Source organism: Actinia tenebrosa, unplaced genomic scaffold, assembly GCF_029948245.1.
Source record: "Actinia tenebrosa isolate PJP-AT-01 unplaced genomic scaffold, QUT_ActTen_1.0 PGA_scaffold1__47_contigs__length_23844297, whole genome shotgun sequence".
Classification (NCBI taxonomy): Eukaryota; Metazoa; Cnidaria; class Anthozoa; order Actiniaria; family Actiniidae; genus Actinia; species Actinia tenebrosa.
Window position 1 is genome coordinate 11,603,469 of NW_028292578.1, and position 17,849 is coordinate 11,621,317.

Sequence of the window (17,849 nt, forward strand, 5' to 3'; positions counted from 1 at the left end):
ACAGTAGATTATTTGCGAGGGGAACGATAAATATTGGTTGACACGAAAGATTACATAAATCGAAAGCGAAGTTTATCCATTTTCTTATAGAAAGTAATATTAGATGTAAAGATGACTTTGAATTAGCACAATACTCACCCAAAAAAGCATGAACTCGGATTCAGATAAAGAATCGAGCGATTCCAGCCGTGCAAATCTTGACAGTGGGACTGATAACGAGTACGATGTTTCTGATGATGAAACTAGTGTTGATACCACTCCATTAAAAAACACTCCATTGAAAAATACTCCATTGAAAAACAAGGATGGAATAGACTGCCAGAGAAAGAAAAGAACTACCAGATATCCATTATTTTCCAGTGATGACGAAGGTCATTCTATAGGCGTGTTAAAAAAAAAGAAATATCTGAATCACCACGATGACGACAGTGGTACGAGTAGTGAAGATGAATTGTTTAGTTACAAAAAAAGAAAGAGAAGCCCGAGAAAGCTATTACACAACTCTTATTTACTGGATACATCCACTGATGAAGATGAGAATAGTATGTTAAATGAAATAGAAGTACATCAGCAACAGTACCAAGATGATGAAAGTGTTGTCTGCTCGTCATCCATCTATGATTCCGATCAAGAAATCCAGCTTGATATTGAACATCATGTTGATGGCCAATCCTCCTCGCAGTGTTCTGAATCAAATGTTGAATCTGGAACCTGCAGTTCAAGTGATGAGCAAAGTTCTAGTGATGAATCGAGATCTGATGATGTTCTAGATGCATCTAGGGATGAAAATAGTAAGAATATTTTCGACGACATAATCTGTGAGAATTCGAATTTAACTCGTGGCGCAAGTTACGTCCTAATCCTACAGTTCTCACGGAAATACAAACTTTCACGCAAAGCACAGAATGATTTACTCACACTTATAAGGTTGCATTGCCCAGATGACGTCAAAGATGTAATTCCCAAGACATATAAGGAGCTTTTAAAACGGACATTGCCTGGAATTTCTACTTTAAAGAAAACCCGACTTTGTCGGGTCTGTAAGGAAACATTAGAAGATAATGCTGTGGCGTGCCAGAAAGGACATCGTGTTGCAAATAGGAATCCCACGAAGGATGAGGCTTTTTTTATCAACATACCTCTAGAACCTCAGCTAAAGATCCTTATCGAAGGTAAAGTAACATCTTATTTTATCGTTTTAGAAAGATTTGTTAAAAAAATGTTGAAGCAGGCATAGAGTTTCCCATTATCCTCATCATGTGGGAGAGGGGTTTCTAATTAACTAGTAAGTGTACTTTAATGTGGATGCATTTTTTCTTTCGTATTCTACAGAAAATACTTCAGATATACTGGCTTCATGCGAAAGACAACGGTTGGAATGTTCTAAAGAATCAGCAACATACAAAGACATAACAGATGGCTCTTCGTATAAAGACTTTTATAAAACAATTCATGATGAAGATCCAGAGGGAACCAGCCACCATATCAGTTTGATGTTAAGTACTGATGGAGCCCCAGTTTTCAAATCTACTAACTCTTCAATATGGCCCTTATATGTTGTAATTTTGGAGATTCCACCAAATAAGAGGTATGAGAGTATATATGAGTATAGTCTTGATGTCTTCCCTTTGTCTGGAGTCTAATCTCTCCTTAAAATTTGGTAAATTTGGTTTTAGATATTCTATCAAGAATGTACTTCTACTTGGCCTTTGGTATGGACCCCAGAAACCTGACATTAATGCCTTCCTACAGACTACTTTAACAACAATTTCAAAGTTAGCAGAAGATGGTATGTTTTCATACTTTGTTCCTATGACTAACATGCAGTATTTACTTCAATGAAAATAGCTGCAAGAATAGATATGGAACATTTATGTAAGAATGAGTTATGATAAACTTAAGTTATTATTTCAACATTCATTTTGAGGTCTGGAGTGCACTGCCGGAGGAGATTTCTTGACATTCAAGGTGCATTTACACTGCTGTATTTGTGACCTTCCTGGGAAGGCCCTTATACTTCTTCATAAGCTTTTTAATGGAAAGTTTGGTTGCTCAGTAAGTCAAGTAAATATAAATACATTACAATGTAATATAATTGACAATACATTTTTTGAAAGATCAAAATGTAGCCATGTCTAGCTGTTTGGACAATATTAATACTATAACTCTTGTGCAGATTTGTTTTCACCCAGGATTGAGGTTACCAATAAGAGGGAATGTAAGGGTTTACCCTTTCTCAGCAAAGTATACGAGAAGAACAGCAAGAGAAACTCGGTTTCATGCTTTAGTAGCTGAGGCTAGTGGTGCTAGTGTGAGTAAAAATTAAATTATTACAATGATTAAATAAATTCTAGCTGAAATAAAAAATGACAGATCTTTTAAATTATTAAGTAGTGTAAAGTCAATAATTAATTCTTGCACTTTCACAATAATTTGGAAAACTTTTTAATATGCATCATCACTTAATATTCAATATTCTTTGCACATAAGGCTTTTGATTACCAACATGTTCATTTTAAAACAGGTATTTGGGTTGAAAGGTTTTTCTATACTTCTGAATCATATGAGCATTCCTGATGGTTGTCCGATTGATTACATGCATTGCATTCTTCAAGGTAAATGTACACACGTGCACAATAATGCAAAAGTATAACACATGCATGAACATAATCATTAATTATTAATTAACTGATTAGAATAAGGTATCACTAATACGTGTGCCATAAATATTCACTACTCTAGGTACTGGTAAATGGATTCTAACAGCAATGATAAATTCAAGTAATAAGGATAAGCCTTTCTACCTGTCTCCGGCTTCACAGAGGAAAGTAAATACAAGTATAGAGTCAATTGCAGTGCCTCATGACATGGAAAGAAAACCTAGAACTCTGGATAACTTGAAAAGATGGAAAGGTTAAAATTAAAAATATGTTCTTTTAATTTGGTGAAGTATTAATTAGCATACAGTATATAGGTACTAATTAAAGACATGATTGCTTTTCTTTTTCATAACACAGCTACTGAGATTCAACATTTCTTGTTGTACTTTGGTCTTCCTGTCCTGAAAGGAGTATTAAATCCAGAATACTTCCATCATTTGGCTTTACTCTCCTCTGCTCTATGGATATTCTTGAAGAACGAAATAACAAGAGATGAAATTGAATTTGCTGGAATTGTTATTAAATCATTTTGTCGCCTCATGAAACAGTACTATGGTATATCAAACTTTCAAACTTTTAACTACCAGTAACAATAATTATTATAAAAATTATTTTCATTAATAAGATATGCTAGAGCGAAAGTCCTAGAGGATCAGTGTTAGTCCTAAATAAGATGGATTCTAGTCTTTTATCACATGGTGGCCATATAGGTTGAAACTATAGGTCTTGAATCCCCTGGGTCCCCTATAGGCCTCAATTTTTAGAGACTTCTCACAGCATTCAACAAAAACGGTTTACACTCATGAGAATAAACATGGCCACTGTGTGATGAAAGCCAAGTATGGGTGCTTGTAGTTCTAAGCTTTTTGTTTGTTTGCTTGTCAATGATTACATTCAAGGTGTAAGAAGTGAAACAATCAATGCCCACAGTCTATCTCATTTGGAACAACAAGTTCATATTATGGGTCCACTGTGGACACATTCATCATTTGCATTTGAAGCTATGATTGCCCATCTGCTAACTGCTTTCAAAGGGACAAGAGGAGTTGCAGACCAGGTAGCTAAACAGCTATTATTAAAATTTTAAAAAAGTATCCAACAAGCTTAATTTAATTCATAAATTATGCAATTTTATATACAAATTTGTGTTGATTTTTTTAATGTGTACTCTTCTATTTGATTAGATGGCTAACAACTATTTGGTGGAGAGACAGATCTATCCTCTTACCCACCAGCTTCAAGAATCTGATGCCGGGGAGGAAGTTAAGCATTTTTCCAAGAGCTTGTCATTGTCAAAGCCCAGGTAAATAAACATTTTGTAGCTATAGAGTAAAGAGTTTACCCTGAGAAGTACAAGCCTAATATATTAAATCACTTGATAAACTTTTGTAACATCACTTTAAATCGCAGAAAATTTGACATGGCTGAATAAGCATAGTGTTTGAATAAAACAGCTGTACTAACATAATTTGGGCCAACCCAAATTCCACTTTTAGTACAGCTCATGGAAAGTATGCCATCTGAACTTGGTCTAAGTTGACTAGTTAAAGCAATTTTAACAATCTAATGCATGTTGTTTTCAATTTTCAACACTACAGGCTCAAATGGAGTCAACAGGAAAGGAGTGCAGTATCTTTTGCTGAGCCTACCCAACTTAAATCTATGAGTGCCGAGGAAGTTAATGCTGTCAATGCATTACTTGCTGTTTGCAACCTTTCCCTAGTACATGTAGATGTAAATGAAAAATACAACTATGCAGAGAGAATAGAGATGAATGGGAACGTTTTTCATTCACGATCCTACAAAAGGGCTGGGAAGTCATGTAGTTCTATTGTTCAGCTACGTTCTTTAGACCAGTCTGAATATTTTTATGGGGAGGTACAAACTTATATAAGAGTAAAATCATTACCTATTGCAATAGTCAAGCTTTATAGTCAAGTAGTAACTTCTATTTGCTCTGTCAATATCACACCACCATCAGATCCATCAGTTTTGGCATATGCAAGTGCTAAGCTACTAGGAAGTAACCATATACCTATGTCTGGTCCTCTTGAACCAGAGCTCTTTGCTATCAAATGTACAAGTATCACATGTAAATGTATATTAGTCAAAGTGAATGAGCCTTTCATTTTTGCCTATGTTACACCAGTAACAGACTTCAATTGTAAATAATATATAATGCTCTCAACTTAAAATGTGAACTGTTTTTTTGCAAAATAGATAAAGTAATATTATTTTAAAGTGACAATGACTATATTATATTCTTGTTTGTTTACTTTCCTCAGCAGTAATTTTCACAACAGTAGTGTGGTCATGTAACATATACTCTGATAGTAAGATATTAGTCTGAGGATCATTATTAAATATTATAAGGAGTAAATAAAACTGGCTGAAGTTGCTGTCTTAGATTCTTAAAATATTTTTAAATGTCTTGCAAAGATTATGACAATTAAATTCTAGAGAAAATTCAATTAAGTTCATTTAAAGATCACAACTAATCTCGTAAAAGCTTCTTGATAAGATCATGCCATGATCTTGGCAAGAGTCTTGTAAAGATTTTGTAAGAATCTTTGGATATATTTTCAAATATCTTGCAAGATTATTACAAGATCTTAGGAAGATCTTATTAAGATCTCAAAAAGATCTTGCTTAAGATATTGTTAATAACTTGATAAGATCAATGCATGATCTTGCCAAGATCTTGATACTATCTTTGGAAGATCTTGTTAAGATCTTTTGAAGATTTTCAAATTGTCTGCAAGATCATTGCAAGATCTTGTTAAAATCTTTATGAGATCTTGACTAAGATCTTGTTAAGAACTTGATAAGATCATGGCATGATCCTGCCAAGATCTTGATACTGTCTTTGGAAGATCTTGTTAAGATCTTTGGATATATTTTCAAATCAACTTGCAAGATCATTACAAGATCTTGGGAAGATCTGGTTAAGATCTTGATAAGATCTTTAATAAGATCTTGTTAAGGACTTGCCAGGATCTTGGCATGATCTTGTCAAGATCTTGCAGTTTTAGTATGTTAAATCTCTTTTTAAGAAATAAAAAGATCTTGAAAGGGTCTTGGCAAGATCTTATCAAAATCTTGCCAAAATCTTGGGTTTACACAAGATCTTACCAGATCTTGCAAGATCTGGCAAGATCTGACAAGATCTTACCAAGATGCTCAACCTGGGGTGCACTCCTTAGAGTCAAAGGGAAAAAACAGTATTGGTTATCTTTGAAGTAGGGGCACAAAGTGGAACCAGGGAGGGGTACGCACCCCCTGCACCCCTCCCCTGGATCCGCCCCTGCAGTTAGAGCATCTTCCCGGTATCAAAAGATCATGGGTTTTATTCCTAACAGGGACTGAGATGTTTTTCTGAGCTTCATTCAGCAAATGAGTGACAAATGAAAATTGTTTTCTATAACATGAAATTTGTTTTCAATAGTTATATGAATTTAGTTTTTAGTATACCAACATATAATAAAAGTAATAACTACATGAAAAGTACACAAAAAGACAAAAAGCTTGAACCTCACCTTAACAGCAGAGAGGAATAGTCTTGCTTCTTTGGCGAAGTCTTTCTTGTTGGACTTTCTCGAAGGATTCAGAAGGCTTAAAGGAAGAATGAAATGTTAAGACAGGACAAAATTGGTCCAATTCGGACTTTTCTTCCCTCTTGAGTGCAGACTGATTTTTAGCAGTGAGGATGTAATGTCTGTGCTAAGCCAGAGGATCATGAGCACACTGCAACCATAGACATGGCTGGAAATTGAGTCTAAGTTGAGTGCTGACTATTGTAAATAAGGAATGAAGTAGTGTACCTTGAGTGAACTTCATGGAAGAGGGCCCCTTACGAGCAGTGATGGTCATAAAATATCAACATAAAATGTGCCTTCCAGGTACAATAATCAAGGACTGTGTCATCATACCTGTTTTTACAATTATCACAACAGTTGACTTTACCGCCAACATTTTTGTCAACATCTTCAAAATATGCCAAGATTTTTCTGTTGAAAAGAAGGAAAATTGGTATAAGAATTCTTGTATAGAGATCTTTGGGTCCTTGTACATAATTATTGAGTGTGTTGTTCTAAGCAGATCTGTATCATAAAAGAGAATACAAACCTTCTTCTGCATTCAGTAGTGCTTAAATATTGTTCCAGTTTGTTCAGCATCCTTAGCTTATGTTGTCTGTGTGTCTCTGAAGTGGTTTCATTGATGAGATGCCTACACGGCAGATAAAAGAATAACTATGATCATCATCATCATCATCATTATCATTACCACTATCATCATCATCATCATTACCACCATCATCATCATCATCATTACCATCACCATCATTTATACAATCATCATCATCATCATCATCATTACCATCACCATCATTTATATAATCATCATCATCATCATCATCATTATCATCACTACCACCACCACCACTACCACCATCATATCATCATTTCAAACGTCTATCAAATATTCTGACTAGCAATATAACAAGAAGGCTCTTTATTTTTTGTTCCTTTTCTTTCTTTCTTTCAGACTGTTAACTGACAAGGAAAATACTACCTTACCTAGAAAGAGCAAAATCTCCAGTCTTATAGAACACATGGCAAGTACTGTTTTCCCTGTAAAAAATTGAAGTTGTATGTAAGTTATTTTCTGTTGTCTTCTCATTATTTTTCACCAATGAGTGGAAGTGAGTTTGTTCACAAGTCCAACACTTTGTAGCTCAAAGGTGAGTATCAGGCTTGATCCCTGCCTGGAGGATCTAAAATATATTTCAAGGAATATTTGCTTGAAGTTTACTGAAAAAAATATTTACATATTTATTAAAATAACATAAAGCACTTGTAACAACTATTCCTTGATGAGGTATAATAAGATTAAAGTAGTAACCAAGTACCAACCCATCTCTTCCAGCTCGCCCTATTTCTTGATAATATGACTCAATGTCCTTAGGTGCTATAAAAATATTTAGAAGAAATGTTGTTAAACACATAGAATTATGGGAAGCATGGGTCACAGGAAAAAAAAATGTCCTTGAATTCCCAACGAATTCCCATCCAATTCCCAGAGAGAACGAAATTGGGAACGTGGCACTGATTCCCAATGTTAGTTTGTTGGGAATTTTGTTTTTCTATTGGGTATTAGAAGGAAATACCCAACAATAAATCCCAACCTTGGTGTTCGAATTTAGTCTCCCCCACAGTCACTTTCAGTGTCGTCAAAGCGGCTGTGGGGGAGACTAGTTCGAATTGGGAATTCAAGGAAATTCCCAACAATTCCCAATTTGGGAATCCGTTGCTTTTTTCCTGTGGGTGGTATAGTGGTGAGAGCACTTATCTCTCACTAAAATGTGACTGGGGTTTGATTCCCAGACTCAGTGGTGAATGTCAGTAAAATTCTAGTTGCTTCTCCGCTGTGCTGCAAGGGTTTTTCCCTAGTTCTTCGGTTTCCCTATCCAATTTATTTATCTGTGAATGGTAACTTTAAAGTTAAAATTCTGGTTTCCAGATGGTGTGAGAAGGATATGTCCTCACTGACAAGTTTTTTAAAGCATTGACAAAGGTAGTCAGCCTTTCAGTGTAGTTGAATCTAAGGTAAACCCATCACATGTCACTGAAGAAAATATTGATGGATTTAACACACCTCCATAGTGTATAACTCTTCGCACATCTGGCTTGTCAATGCCCATGCCGAATGCAACAGTTGCAACAATGCACTACAAAATAAAACATGTCTGTCTTGAGCACAACTTATCTTTTAAAAAAATATGGCTTGAAATTGAAAAACATTCCACCTTTAAAGGACAACTGACCCCAAAAATTGCCGTTTTTCATATAAAACTACAACGTACATAGATCACATAAATTCAACTTTGAACTCTGATACAGCTTCTATGTCGCCGAAAAGAAATAATCAATTCGCGAAAAATAGCAATAGAAGAGCGCCATATTTGAGCCCGCAATAAATTACCGCATTAATGCCGTGACGTCACAACGTGAAGCTTGCATTCCAAACTTGTTGAGTTTGTATATTTCGAGTGCTAGTCGATCTTTTAATAGTCTAAGTTAGAGTAAGTTTCTTAATCCAGATGGTCCATTGTTGTGTGCCAGAATGCACCAACCATTCTTCCAAAACTGAGTCTGTTAGCTACCACAAAATTCCTAACAAAATAGCTCTTCAGAAGGCATGGATAGCGCGGATAAAGAGAGAGAACCTGCCGCCTTTGAAGAACTGCTACGTTTGCAGCGATCACTTCGAGGATTCATGCTTTGAAGTGGATCTGATGGAGCAGTTAACCGGAGATTAAAGAGCGATGCTGTTCCGTCAGTATTCAATTTTTGCAAGCCAGCTAAAAGAAGAGCTACATCAGAGAACCGGCTCAAACGCAAACAAAACGAAGAGGTGAGATAACATGTCATTTATACATAACATAGTTTACATTGTTTTTCGAAATAATCACTCATGAAAAAGACTTATTAATGCATACCGAAGCGAGTCATCAATCATTAGCTATTTATGCTTTCATAGATGAAATGTTGCTTAAAATCATAAGTATAGCTAGTAATATTTGATCGATACTTGAAATTTTCAAAATGGTTATTTGCACGTGTTTAGTTTACATTTGATATTTATTCGTAAACCATAACAATGTTGCCGTAATATTCCAAATTTGCTTGGATAAATGACCACGGAAGAATAATTTATAGCATTGTTGGTTAATATGTTTATTTTGTATTATTTAAGGTAAAGTAGGCCTCGAAGAATGGTTTATAGTATTGTTGAAAACATTGTTTATTTTTGTATTTTCAAAGAATGTGGAGCAGCTATGTGCCACAATAAATCCCTCGTGTGAAGATCCACCAAGTATGGAAACACCAGAGTTCTCTCCTGAACCACTTTGTAAGGAGATTGGTGTTCAGTGTTGCCTTGGTTGTAGATATGTTGTAACATCCACTGCATCAACTCAGACAGAGCCTGGATACTATAAAGATGCCGACACAACAACAGTTTACAATCCCTCCCCTTCACCAAACATCAGTAGAGATGAAATACTCAGTGTGAGCTTCCACGACCACAGCTACAGTACTAGCTATCACCCCTCACCAGTAAAGTCAATGCCAACAGTGTCTCCACAAAAGTCAGAAAAGTCTTTGTTTTCAGAGGAAGAGGGACTCCCACTAAGTGACGATGATGATGGTTTCATTGTTTCATCGCAAGAGACAGTTTCAACAACGGACAGTGAATTAGAGCCAGAAAACAAAGACTGCAATAAAACTCTTGAAAACCATATCAAAGAACCTAAATATTTGGTATTTAACTCTTGTTTGCAGCAGTTATTCAAGTTTTGTAGAAGCTGTGGAGCACCTGTCGCTGATGTCAACTTTGTATGTCAAGGCAGCCTACTTATTGTGACAACTACATGTATGAAACATCATGCTTTGACATGGTACTCACAGCCAATGTTAAATCGCTTAGCTATTGGGAACTTGTTGATTTCCTCATCAATATTATTTACTGGTAATACTTTTACCAGACTTCAAAACTTTGCATCCTGTCTTGGCCTAAAATTTCTGAGTGAGAGGGTCTTTTACAGACATCAGGAACGTTACCTATTTCCTGTTGTTAATGATGCTTGGAAGAGAGAGGAGGCTGCTGTAATTGAAGAGCTGTCAAATAAGGACATAGTAAATCTCAATGGTGATGGCCGAAGTGACAGTCCTGGCCATAGTGCTAAATGTGGCACATATACTATGATGGAGACAAGCACAGGGAAAATTGCCACCTTCAGCATTGTTCAAGTCTCTGAAGTAACCAGCTCCAATGCTATGGAGAAAGAGGGGTTTCTAAGGTGTTTGAACACTTTAGAAGACACGGTCAGTATAAAATGTATCACAACTGACAGACACACATCCATCACCAGCACTATGGCAAAAGATTTTAGCCACATCAAACACCAGTATGATGTGTGGCATCTTTCCAAGTCAATTGTAAAATAGCTGAACAAGAAAGCAAAATTGAAGAAAAACCAAGAGCTGGCACCCTGGATACAATCCATTTCAAACCATCTTTGGTGGTGTGCTGCTACATGTAATGGGGATGTACAACTTTTGAGAGAGAAGTGGAAATCTGTTGCTCACCATTGCGTGAACAAGCATTCCTGGAAGGATGCAGAGGTATTCAAAAAGTGTGCCCATCCTCCCCTAACCTGCAGACAAGTGCGCACCACACACTGGATCAAGCCGGGGTCACCAGCTCATGTGGCCCTAGAAGAGGTTGTCCTTCAACCAAAGTTACTTAATGACTTGGCAAGATTGACCGACTTTTGTCACACAGGAGGGCTTGAAGTTTATCATTCGATGATGCTGAAGTATTGCTCAAAAAGAGAGCACTTCTCTTACAAGGGAATGGTTGCTCGTACTCAACTTGCTGCCATTGACAACAATTTCAATACAGCTAGAATTCAAGCAATTGTTCAAAAAGGCCCAAGGAGTGGAGAAGCTCGTTATCGCAAGTGCTTCCCTAAGATGCACAAGCGCTGGGTTGTTAAGCCAGTCTTACAAAGAAAAAGCTATGCTTTCCTCCCTGAGCTACAACTGAAAGTACTTGAAATTTGTGAGGGTGGCATGGAGGCTGCAGGGGTTGACCCAATTGAAGAGGTTGAATTACCAAGAAACATTGCTAGTGTTCCTGCCCCAGACAAACAGGAATTGATTGAACGACACCGGTCAAGATTTTCTAGGTAATTAATTTAAATGGAATGTAGTAGAGACTACAAACACTAAAATGTGTAGTGTTAAGTGATGCTAATTCTAACCATTTCCTATTTTTAATTAACACTATTTAGTAGAAAATAATGCAAAGCATCATTGGCACTCTTTTAGTGATTGTACTCTAGTGAATAGCTGTTTTGAAAGAACTGTCAAGTAAGCCTGTCGTCCCAATCCCCCTCATCTTTGAACAGTTGTGTTCATTACTGGTAATAATTACAATGCTTCTACAAATGGGAAGGTACATGACAGACCCAAGTAAAACTGCTATAAACAAAATATGTAATTAATGTGAAGGGGACCTGATTAAAGTGGTAGATAAGTTTGCAGTTTTTAGATGTTCAGATGAAAATTGTATTAAAATATCATTACCACTTAGGAAACGATTGACTTTTAAATGAAATCTTAAAAGAGGTCTTTTCTTTAACTATCTACGCTCCATTATATATGGGGTCTCTCCCAGTATGAATGAAGTATAGAAAAAATTCCAGCTGAATAGTGACTTTCGCTTTCACTCATGGGAATCAAGATGTTCATTCATTTGCTCTCAGTGAATTAATCAGCACATGATTACTGAGCTGCAAAGGGCCTATTTGCCTGGGAAAAAAATATATGAGCCATAAATGGCTGACAAGCCTGGATGCCAAGATTTCCTAGTGCCAATTTGTCTGACAATGAGACTAGTCAGTACCGAGATTCTAAGATGGGGTGGGATTCTATCACCAAGAGAATATTTTTTTCATTTAGAACAATTTTTGAATCCATTATAGCATGCTACTTCAAGGCAAATTCTTTATAAACAATACTGACTAGCCTTGTTTTCAGACAAATTGGTGCCCAGGAAATATTGGTTATCCATGTCTAGTATAACTGCAAAATTTGCTTGGTTAGCTCATGATTTTGTCCACTAGTGCTTTGTACACTAGGTTCTCTATTCAGCTGGATATTTTGTCTAGGTGTAGTTGTTTTTAAATAATAAAATATGCAAAACCTACAAAACATTTATATAAACAACTTTCTATATGTACTTCATCTAAGAATAAATTCATGACTACTCTTATACATTTTGGTCTCAGCCTTTCCATGTTTTCCTTTTCAATTTATCAATTCAGAAATCCTGATAGAAAAAAATCCACTCTGTGTATATGAAATGAAGTAAGGAATAAATAAAATGTATATAATAACTCCATGTAACTTTAGGCCAAGCTAATCATCTGCATAGTGAAAACCTTCAAATTCAAAGTCCTCCTCTAGTCCAGGGGGAGGGAAGTGTGCTCTGATGCACATGACAGCACAAGAGGGCAGAACAACCCGAACTTCCTTTCCAAGAACTCCCCAGCACCATCTTGCTAGTTGCCTATATGCAATGTGTCTGTACTGCTTGTGCTCTGGGCCTTCATACGCATTACTGTACTGCTGTTTGTACTGAGCCCATGCGGTTCGAAGAACATACTTATTGGCACAAACAGGTAAGAATCCAGGATGTTGAGTAATGCATGGTGGTGGTTCATCAGCATCTCCATCTTCAACAACAGACTGGCATGTTGCAACCACTTTTTCGATTTCTTGGCAACAAATGCATTCAGATATTGAATCCATAATTTGGCAGCTACCACAGGTACACCTATTTAACAGAAATAAAACAATTCTTAGTATCTTTGAACATTATCAACGATTGTCCCAAGTGAGAATATACATACACAACTTGTGACACAACTATATCCCTGTATCTATATCCTGCAGTATATAACTTATTGACTATCAAGCGATGTTTTTAAACATGTTTTTAATTAAAATTGTGAAAGTTGGTATTGCTTTTGGTCGCAAACTGGATTCATGCATACCAATATCTAAAGAACAGATTGCAAGAACACGAGTGGCAAGATACGATTTTATATAAAATGGATATGTAGTTCAGTTTTGTGATAAGACAGAAGTACGACTTACCAATCTGAATTTGTAAGTCGATTGTTCTCTTGTTCATCGTCTTCAATAATGTCACTGTCAGATCCTTCTCTAAACTCTTCATCTGAGGAGATTTCTATTTCTGGTTCAAACTGATATGGCCGTAAACCAAATTCGTCGTCCATTCCGAAAAATTCTTGAGCGAAATCGTCTCCCGAGCTGTCCGAGCCTTCGGAAGAAGAATTAAATTCTGACATGCCTTTAATTTGATGACCAAGTTGTATTTTTTCGCAAAATATTGAGTAAAACGTATAAGAAACTGAGGAAGAAGTCAGGCAAACAACTGGAAGCTTGAACTCTTGTGACGTTGTGACGTCATTACGCTATTTTTCTGAGCCCGCGATAAAAGCGCAAGATGGCGGCCACCAGAGCGATATATGCGATGTTTTCAAAAAATTGTTTTAGAAAAATGGATGCTCTATCCCCTTTAAAAACTGGATTTTTGGACTTCTCAAATGATGTAGTTCCTCTTAAAAATGGGTCATTTTGGAGGGTCAGTTGTCCTTTAATGCCAAAGTCAGTTGGTTAAAAACTCAGCTATGCCTTATTTCTAACCCAATTCTTAGTATTTTGTTGTGGCGTAATGTTTCACATTCCAGACCATGTGAAATTCCCTTAAGAATAAGATACTTTGTTTGAGTTGTATCCATATTCATAACTTCTCGTGCGCAATTAAACAAAGAAACGATACTCTTGGGAATGACATGTATGGTAATGGGGAAATGTTGCACCATGACTGATAAGGTCTATTGTTTAGATTATCTCAAGGCTTGCACACATGGCGTTAAGTACCTGTACTTCATCTCTGATAAACTTGGATTGAGCTTCTTGTCGTTTATTGATGGGAAGACCAGCATGGTAGATCCTGCACGAAACACCAAGTCCTGAAAGTTAATTGTTAACAAAAGAATACATTAGTAGCAACAACAGCAGCAGCAACAACAACCACAGTAGCAGCAGCAACAACAGCAGTAATGAGAACTGCAGCAGCAACAACAGCAGCAACAACAACAGCAGCAACAACAACAGTGGCAACAACAACCACAGTAGCAGCAGCAATAACAGAAGTAACAAGAACTGCAGCAACAGCAACAGCACCAACAACAACCATAGTAGCAGCAGCAACAACAGCAGTAATGAGAACTGCAGCAACAGCAACAGCAGCAACAACTACAGCAGCAACAACAACTGCAGCAACAGCAGCAGCAACGACAACCACAGTAGCAGCAGCTTCAACAACCAAAAATCATCATAACAGCATACCTAGTAAAGCAGTTTTAACAGTTTCTGTCATTTTCTTTGTGGGGCAATAAACTATTGTTGAACCACCAAACGAGTACTCTATTCTGTTGTTTTGGCTAAAAAAAAAAAAGAAGAAAAGACTCATTTTCCTTAAAATTCATAAAACATAAAATGCTTTCACAAAACCTTTTTTGATTACTATTTATTTCCTGTATTATGGTTTTGATTAGGATTCATGAAAAGGAATGACTGACATGCATGTTTTACCTGTTTTTGACCTCCACCAAGAGTTGTCTTAGATCTTCAACAATGTTTGTCGATTTATTTAGCACTTCAAAGAAGAGATTAGGCCTAAAAATAACAATCACAGTCAATTTGCATAGAAAAATTGTGCTAGGTTTTCTGTGTGCCCTCATATTATATATATTGGTAATTAAACTAAATGAACTTGTAAATTAAGTACCTTTAAATTTATTTAACCCTGAAACAACCTCTGAGCTGATCTAAGTCAGGGCATGACTAACTCAAAGATCAAACCCTGAAACAACCTCTGGGCTGATCTAAGTCAGGGCATGGCTAACTCACAGATTGAACCATGAAACAACCTCTGGGCTGATGTAAGTTAGGGTACAACTAACTCACAGATTAAACTGGAATTTAAGTTTGTTAGCTTTTAGTGGGGAAAAAACTGGGAGAAAAACCCTTTTGAGGAAGAGACCTAACGAACTCTGTTTACATGTAATGCAGAGTCCACTAGCCCACCCTTGAATCCCACTAGCAGGTAAAGATATCAGTGCCATACCTGTCAAACCCAGTACAGACCATGACTGGGTTCTTCAGATGCAAAGAACTACAAATGTCCTTTCTTACTACTTGTGTGGCTGTAGCTGTCAAGGCTACTATAGGAACACCAAGAAGCTTCTTTCGAATACAATCTAGCCTTCTGTAGGATGACCTGAAGTCATGTCCCCATTGGGATACACAATGAGCTTCATCTACTGCCACAAGGGTTAGTCCTGTACCCATTTGTACATAGATGTTAGATGTAATAAAGAAGGAGAAATAATGTGAGAGTTTCATTCTACTACCACAAGGGCTAGTATAGGGTACTTGACTAAGACACAGTACAATGCAACAAGAATGATGAAGCCTACAGAAAATAGACTGACCTACGTTATCCTGTACTCGTGCTAGAAAATCAGTATCTGTACAGACATACTCTGGTGTAAGGTATATCACACGGTATTCACCTCTGGAGAGAGAAAGATTGTAAAAAAGAATTCAGCTGTTAGTAAATTAAAGATAAATGGAGGGAAGGAGGGAGGGAGGGAGGGAGGGAGGGACAGACGGACAAATGGAAAAATAGATTGATCATAGATGGATGCATGGATGGAAGGATAGACAGATAGATGGGTGGATAAAGAAATGGACAAACCTCAAAATTCTAGCCTTTACTCCAGCAGTGTCAGTTTGACCACCACCAAGATAACAGGCAGGAATTTTTAACAATCTACAAAGAAAAAAATACCTATTTATTACCCAAGAATATATTTTACGCCATTGACTCATTATGAACTAAAAAATTACTCTCGAATAGATGTGTATGGTAACATGCACTTACCCAAGTTTCTGTACTTGGTCTTCCATGAGAGATATAAGAGGTGATATAACGACAGCAGTGCCGCCAGTAAACAAAGGGGGATACTGGTAACACAGACTCTTCCCATAACCTGTATGTAATATATACAGTATCAGTGGAACAACCCTAAATTTAAATTTGGATTTTTGGACTAGCCTAAATATAAACATGATTTGAACAAAATCATCATAAACTTAGCACAGAAATGTCCCATATTAAGATCTTGTACAATTCCACATTGTGAAAATGTTCGAAATACTAGAAACCAACCATTACAATAATTTACACCTCAATAATGTTTTTGTCTCAAATGGATAAGATGAAAGCAAAAGTTTAAATTTGACATGTCATATTGCACATTTTTCTTGTATGATACGTTTTTCAGCTAAAAATTTTTAAAAAATGTACATATAGAATAATTCATTTTTTCAGTTTCTATACATTTCATTAAAATGACCAATTTTCAATCCAATTCCATCATCAAGTGATAAAAAGAAAGAAAAACTGGGATCTTGACACCATAGAAATGAGATCATCAAACACAACAATTGCAATTGGACATTTTTTCATTTATTGTGATTTAAATACTTTCAGTTTAACAAAATGTGCATAAACATCAGAGTATGATAATTATCATTTTGTGATTGGAGCTCATTCATGAATTTTGTACATTATCTACACAAATTGAAATGTGAATCAGAGACCTTCACAGCCTAACATATTTATATGTGAAAGCCCTTCACAGTCAAGCATATTTATATGTGAAAGTCCTTCACAGTCAAGCATATTTATATGTGAAAGTCCTTCACAGTCAAGCATATTTATATGTGAAAGTCCTTCACAGCCTAACATATTTATATGTGAAAGTCCTTCACAGTCTAACATATTTATATGCGAAAGACCTTCACAGTCAAGCATATTTATATGTGAAATTCCTTCACTGTCAAGCATTTATATATGAAAGTCCTTTACAGTCTAACATATTTATATGTGAAAGCTTCACTGACAAGCATATTCATATGTGAAAGTCCTTCACAGTCTAACATATTTATATGTGAAAGACCTTCACAGTCAAGCATATTTATATGTGAAAGACCTTCACAGCCTAACATACTATAGCTAGTATGTAGAAATTCATAATATTTGAAATCCGAAATCTACGTATTTTAAAAATATTCCGAAACAACATATGCTTTGTATTCATTTTCATTTGAAGAATACTTTTCTCAGTTGCTGTTAAATTTATAACGACGTTCTTGGACTTTCTTACCTGCAAAGCAGTTCGTAATTAAAAATCTACTTAGGTTTGCTTCTAAGCATTTAAATTATGTACCATAGTTCATTTTGATTTACTGGTTTCTTCAACTTGAACACGAGATGTTTCTCTCTTTGTCCACATGTTCCACGAGCTCGAGTACATACGACGACGCATTACCACATAAGTAATTTTACGCTGAATTCTTCCGTGAATAACTCCAAATTTGTCAAATTTCCCTAATAATCCTTTAGCTCGTTAATTCTCCTTTGGGCTTTACTACTTTCTGCTGTATTTTTTGTCATAAT

General features: G+C 36.2%; 3 protein-coding genes across 8 annotated transcripts in view; 1 reads left to right on the forward strand and 2 right to left on the reverse strand.

Annotated features, from left to right (window-relative positions):
• The window catches only part of LOC116290740 (bifunctional 3'-5' exonuclease/ATP-dependent helicase WRN), a 35,548-nt gene that overhangs the window by 11,137 nt on the left and 6,562 nt on the right, over window positions 1-17,849 (reverse strand). The window contains exons 8-20 of the mRNA XM_031697842.1: window positions 16,269-16,377; window positions 16,083-16,157; window positions 15,817-15,899; window positions 15,450-15,663; window positions 14,915-14,998; window positions 14,669-14,763; window positions 14,198-14,289; window positions 8,316-8,388; window positions 7,574-7,628; window positions 7,238-7,291; window positions 6,786-6,887; window positions 6,590-6,667; window positions 6,197-6,272 (exon numbers count right to left, since the gene is read on the reverse strand). Coding sequence (XP_031553702.1) covers window positions 6,197-6,272; window positions 6,590-6,667; window positions 6,786-6,887; window positions 7,238-7,291; window positions 7,574-7,628; window positions 8,316-8,388; window positions 14,198-14,289; window positions 14,669-14,763; window positions 14,915-14,998; window positions 15,450-15,663; window positions 15,817-15,899; window positions 16,083-16,157; window positions 16,269-16,377 — 1,190 coding nt within the window. The remainder of the gene's footprint in view (window positions 1-6,196; window positions 6,273-6,589; window positions 6,668-6,785; window positions 6,888-7,237; window positions 7,292-7,573; window positions 7,629-8,315; window positions 8,389-14,197; window positions 14,290-14,668; window positions 14,764-14,914; window positions 14,999-15,449; window positions 15,664-15,816; window positions 15,900-16,082; window positions 16,158-16,268; window positions 16,378-17,849) is intronic.
• On the forward strand, window positions 149-14,738 carry LOC116290745 (uncharacterized). 6 transcript variants are annotated; one of them, XR_016120171.1, is made up of 11 exons: window positions 149-1,172; window positions 1,333-1,588; window positions 1,677-1,789; window positions 1,928-2,055; window positions 2,177-2,311; window positions 2,525-2,615; window positions 2,743-2,913; window positions 3,018-3,215; window positions 7,206-9,074; window positions 9,485-13,898; window positions 14,163-14,738. XR_016120171.1 is itself a non-coding variant. In XM_089032424.1 (11 exons), exons 1-11 carry the CDS (start codon window positions 149-151, stop codon window positions 4,830-4,832), a joined length of 2,967 nt encoding a protein of 988 aa, XP_088888550.1. In that variant the 3' UTR covers window positions 4,833-5,045. The 6 variants fall into 6 exon arrangements, 1 of the variants encoding a protein (XP_088888550.1); XR_016120172.1 differs by having other exon boundaries at window positions 9,485-12,909; XM_089032424.1 differs by lacking the exons at window positions 7,206-9,074; window positions 9,485-13,898; window positions 14,163-14,738 and adding exons at window positions 3,560-3,717; window positions 3,845-3,963; window positions 4,259-5,045.
• Window positions 11,399-13,602, reverse strand: LOC148909862 (uncharacterized). The gene is made up of 2 exons (XM_089032427.1): window positions 13,388-13,602; window positions 11,399-13,064 (listed from the first exon to the last, which is right to left on the reverse strand). The coding sequence occupies exons 1-2, from the start codon at window positions 13,600-13,602 to the stop codon at window positions 12,647-12,649; spliced, it is 633 nt and encodes a 210-aa protein (XP_088888553.1). The 3' UTR covers window positions 11,399-12,646.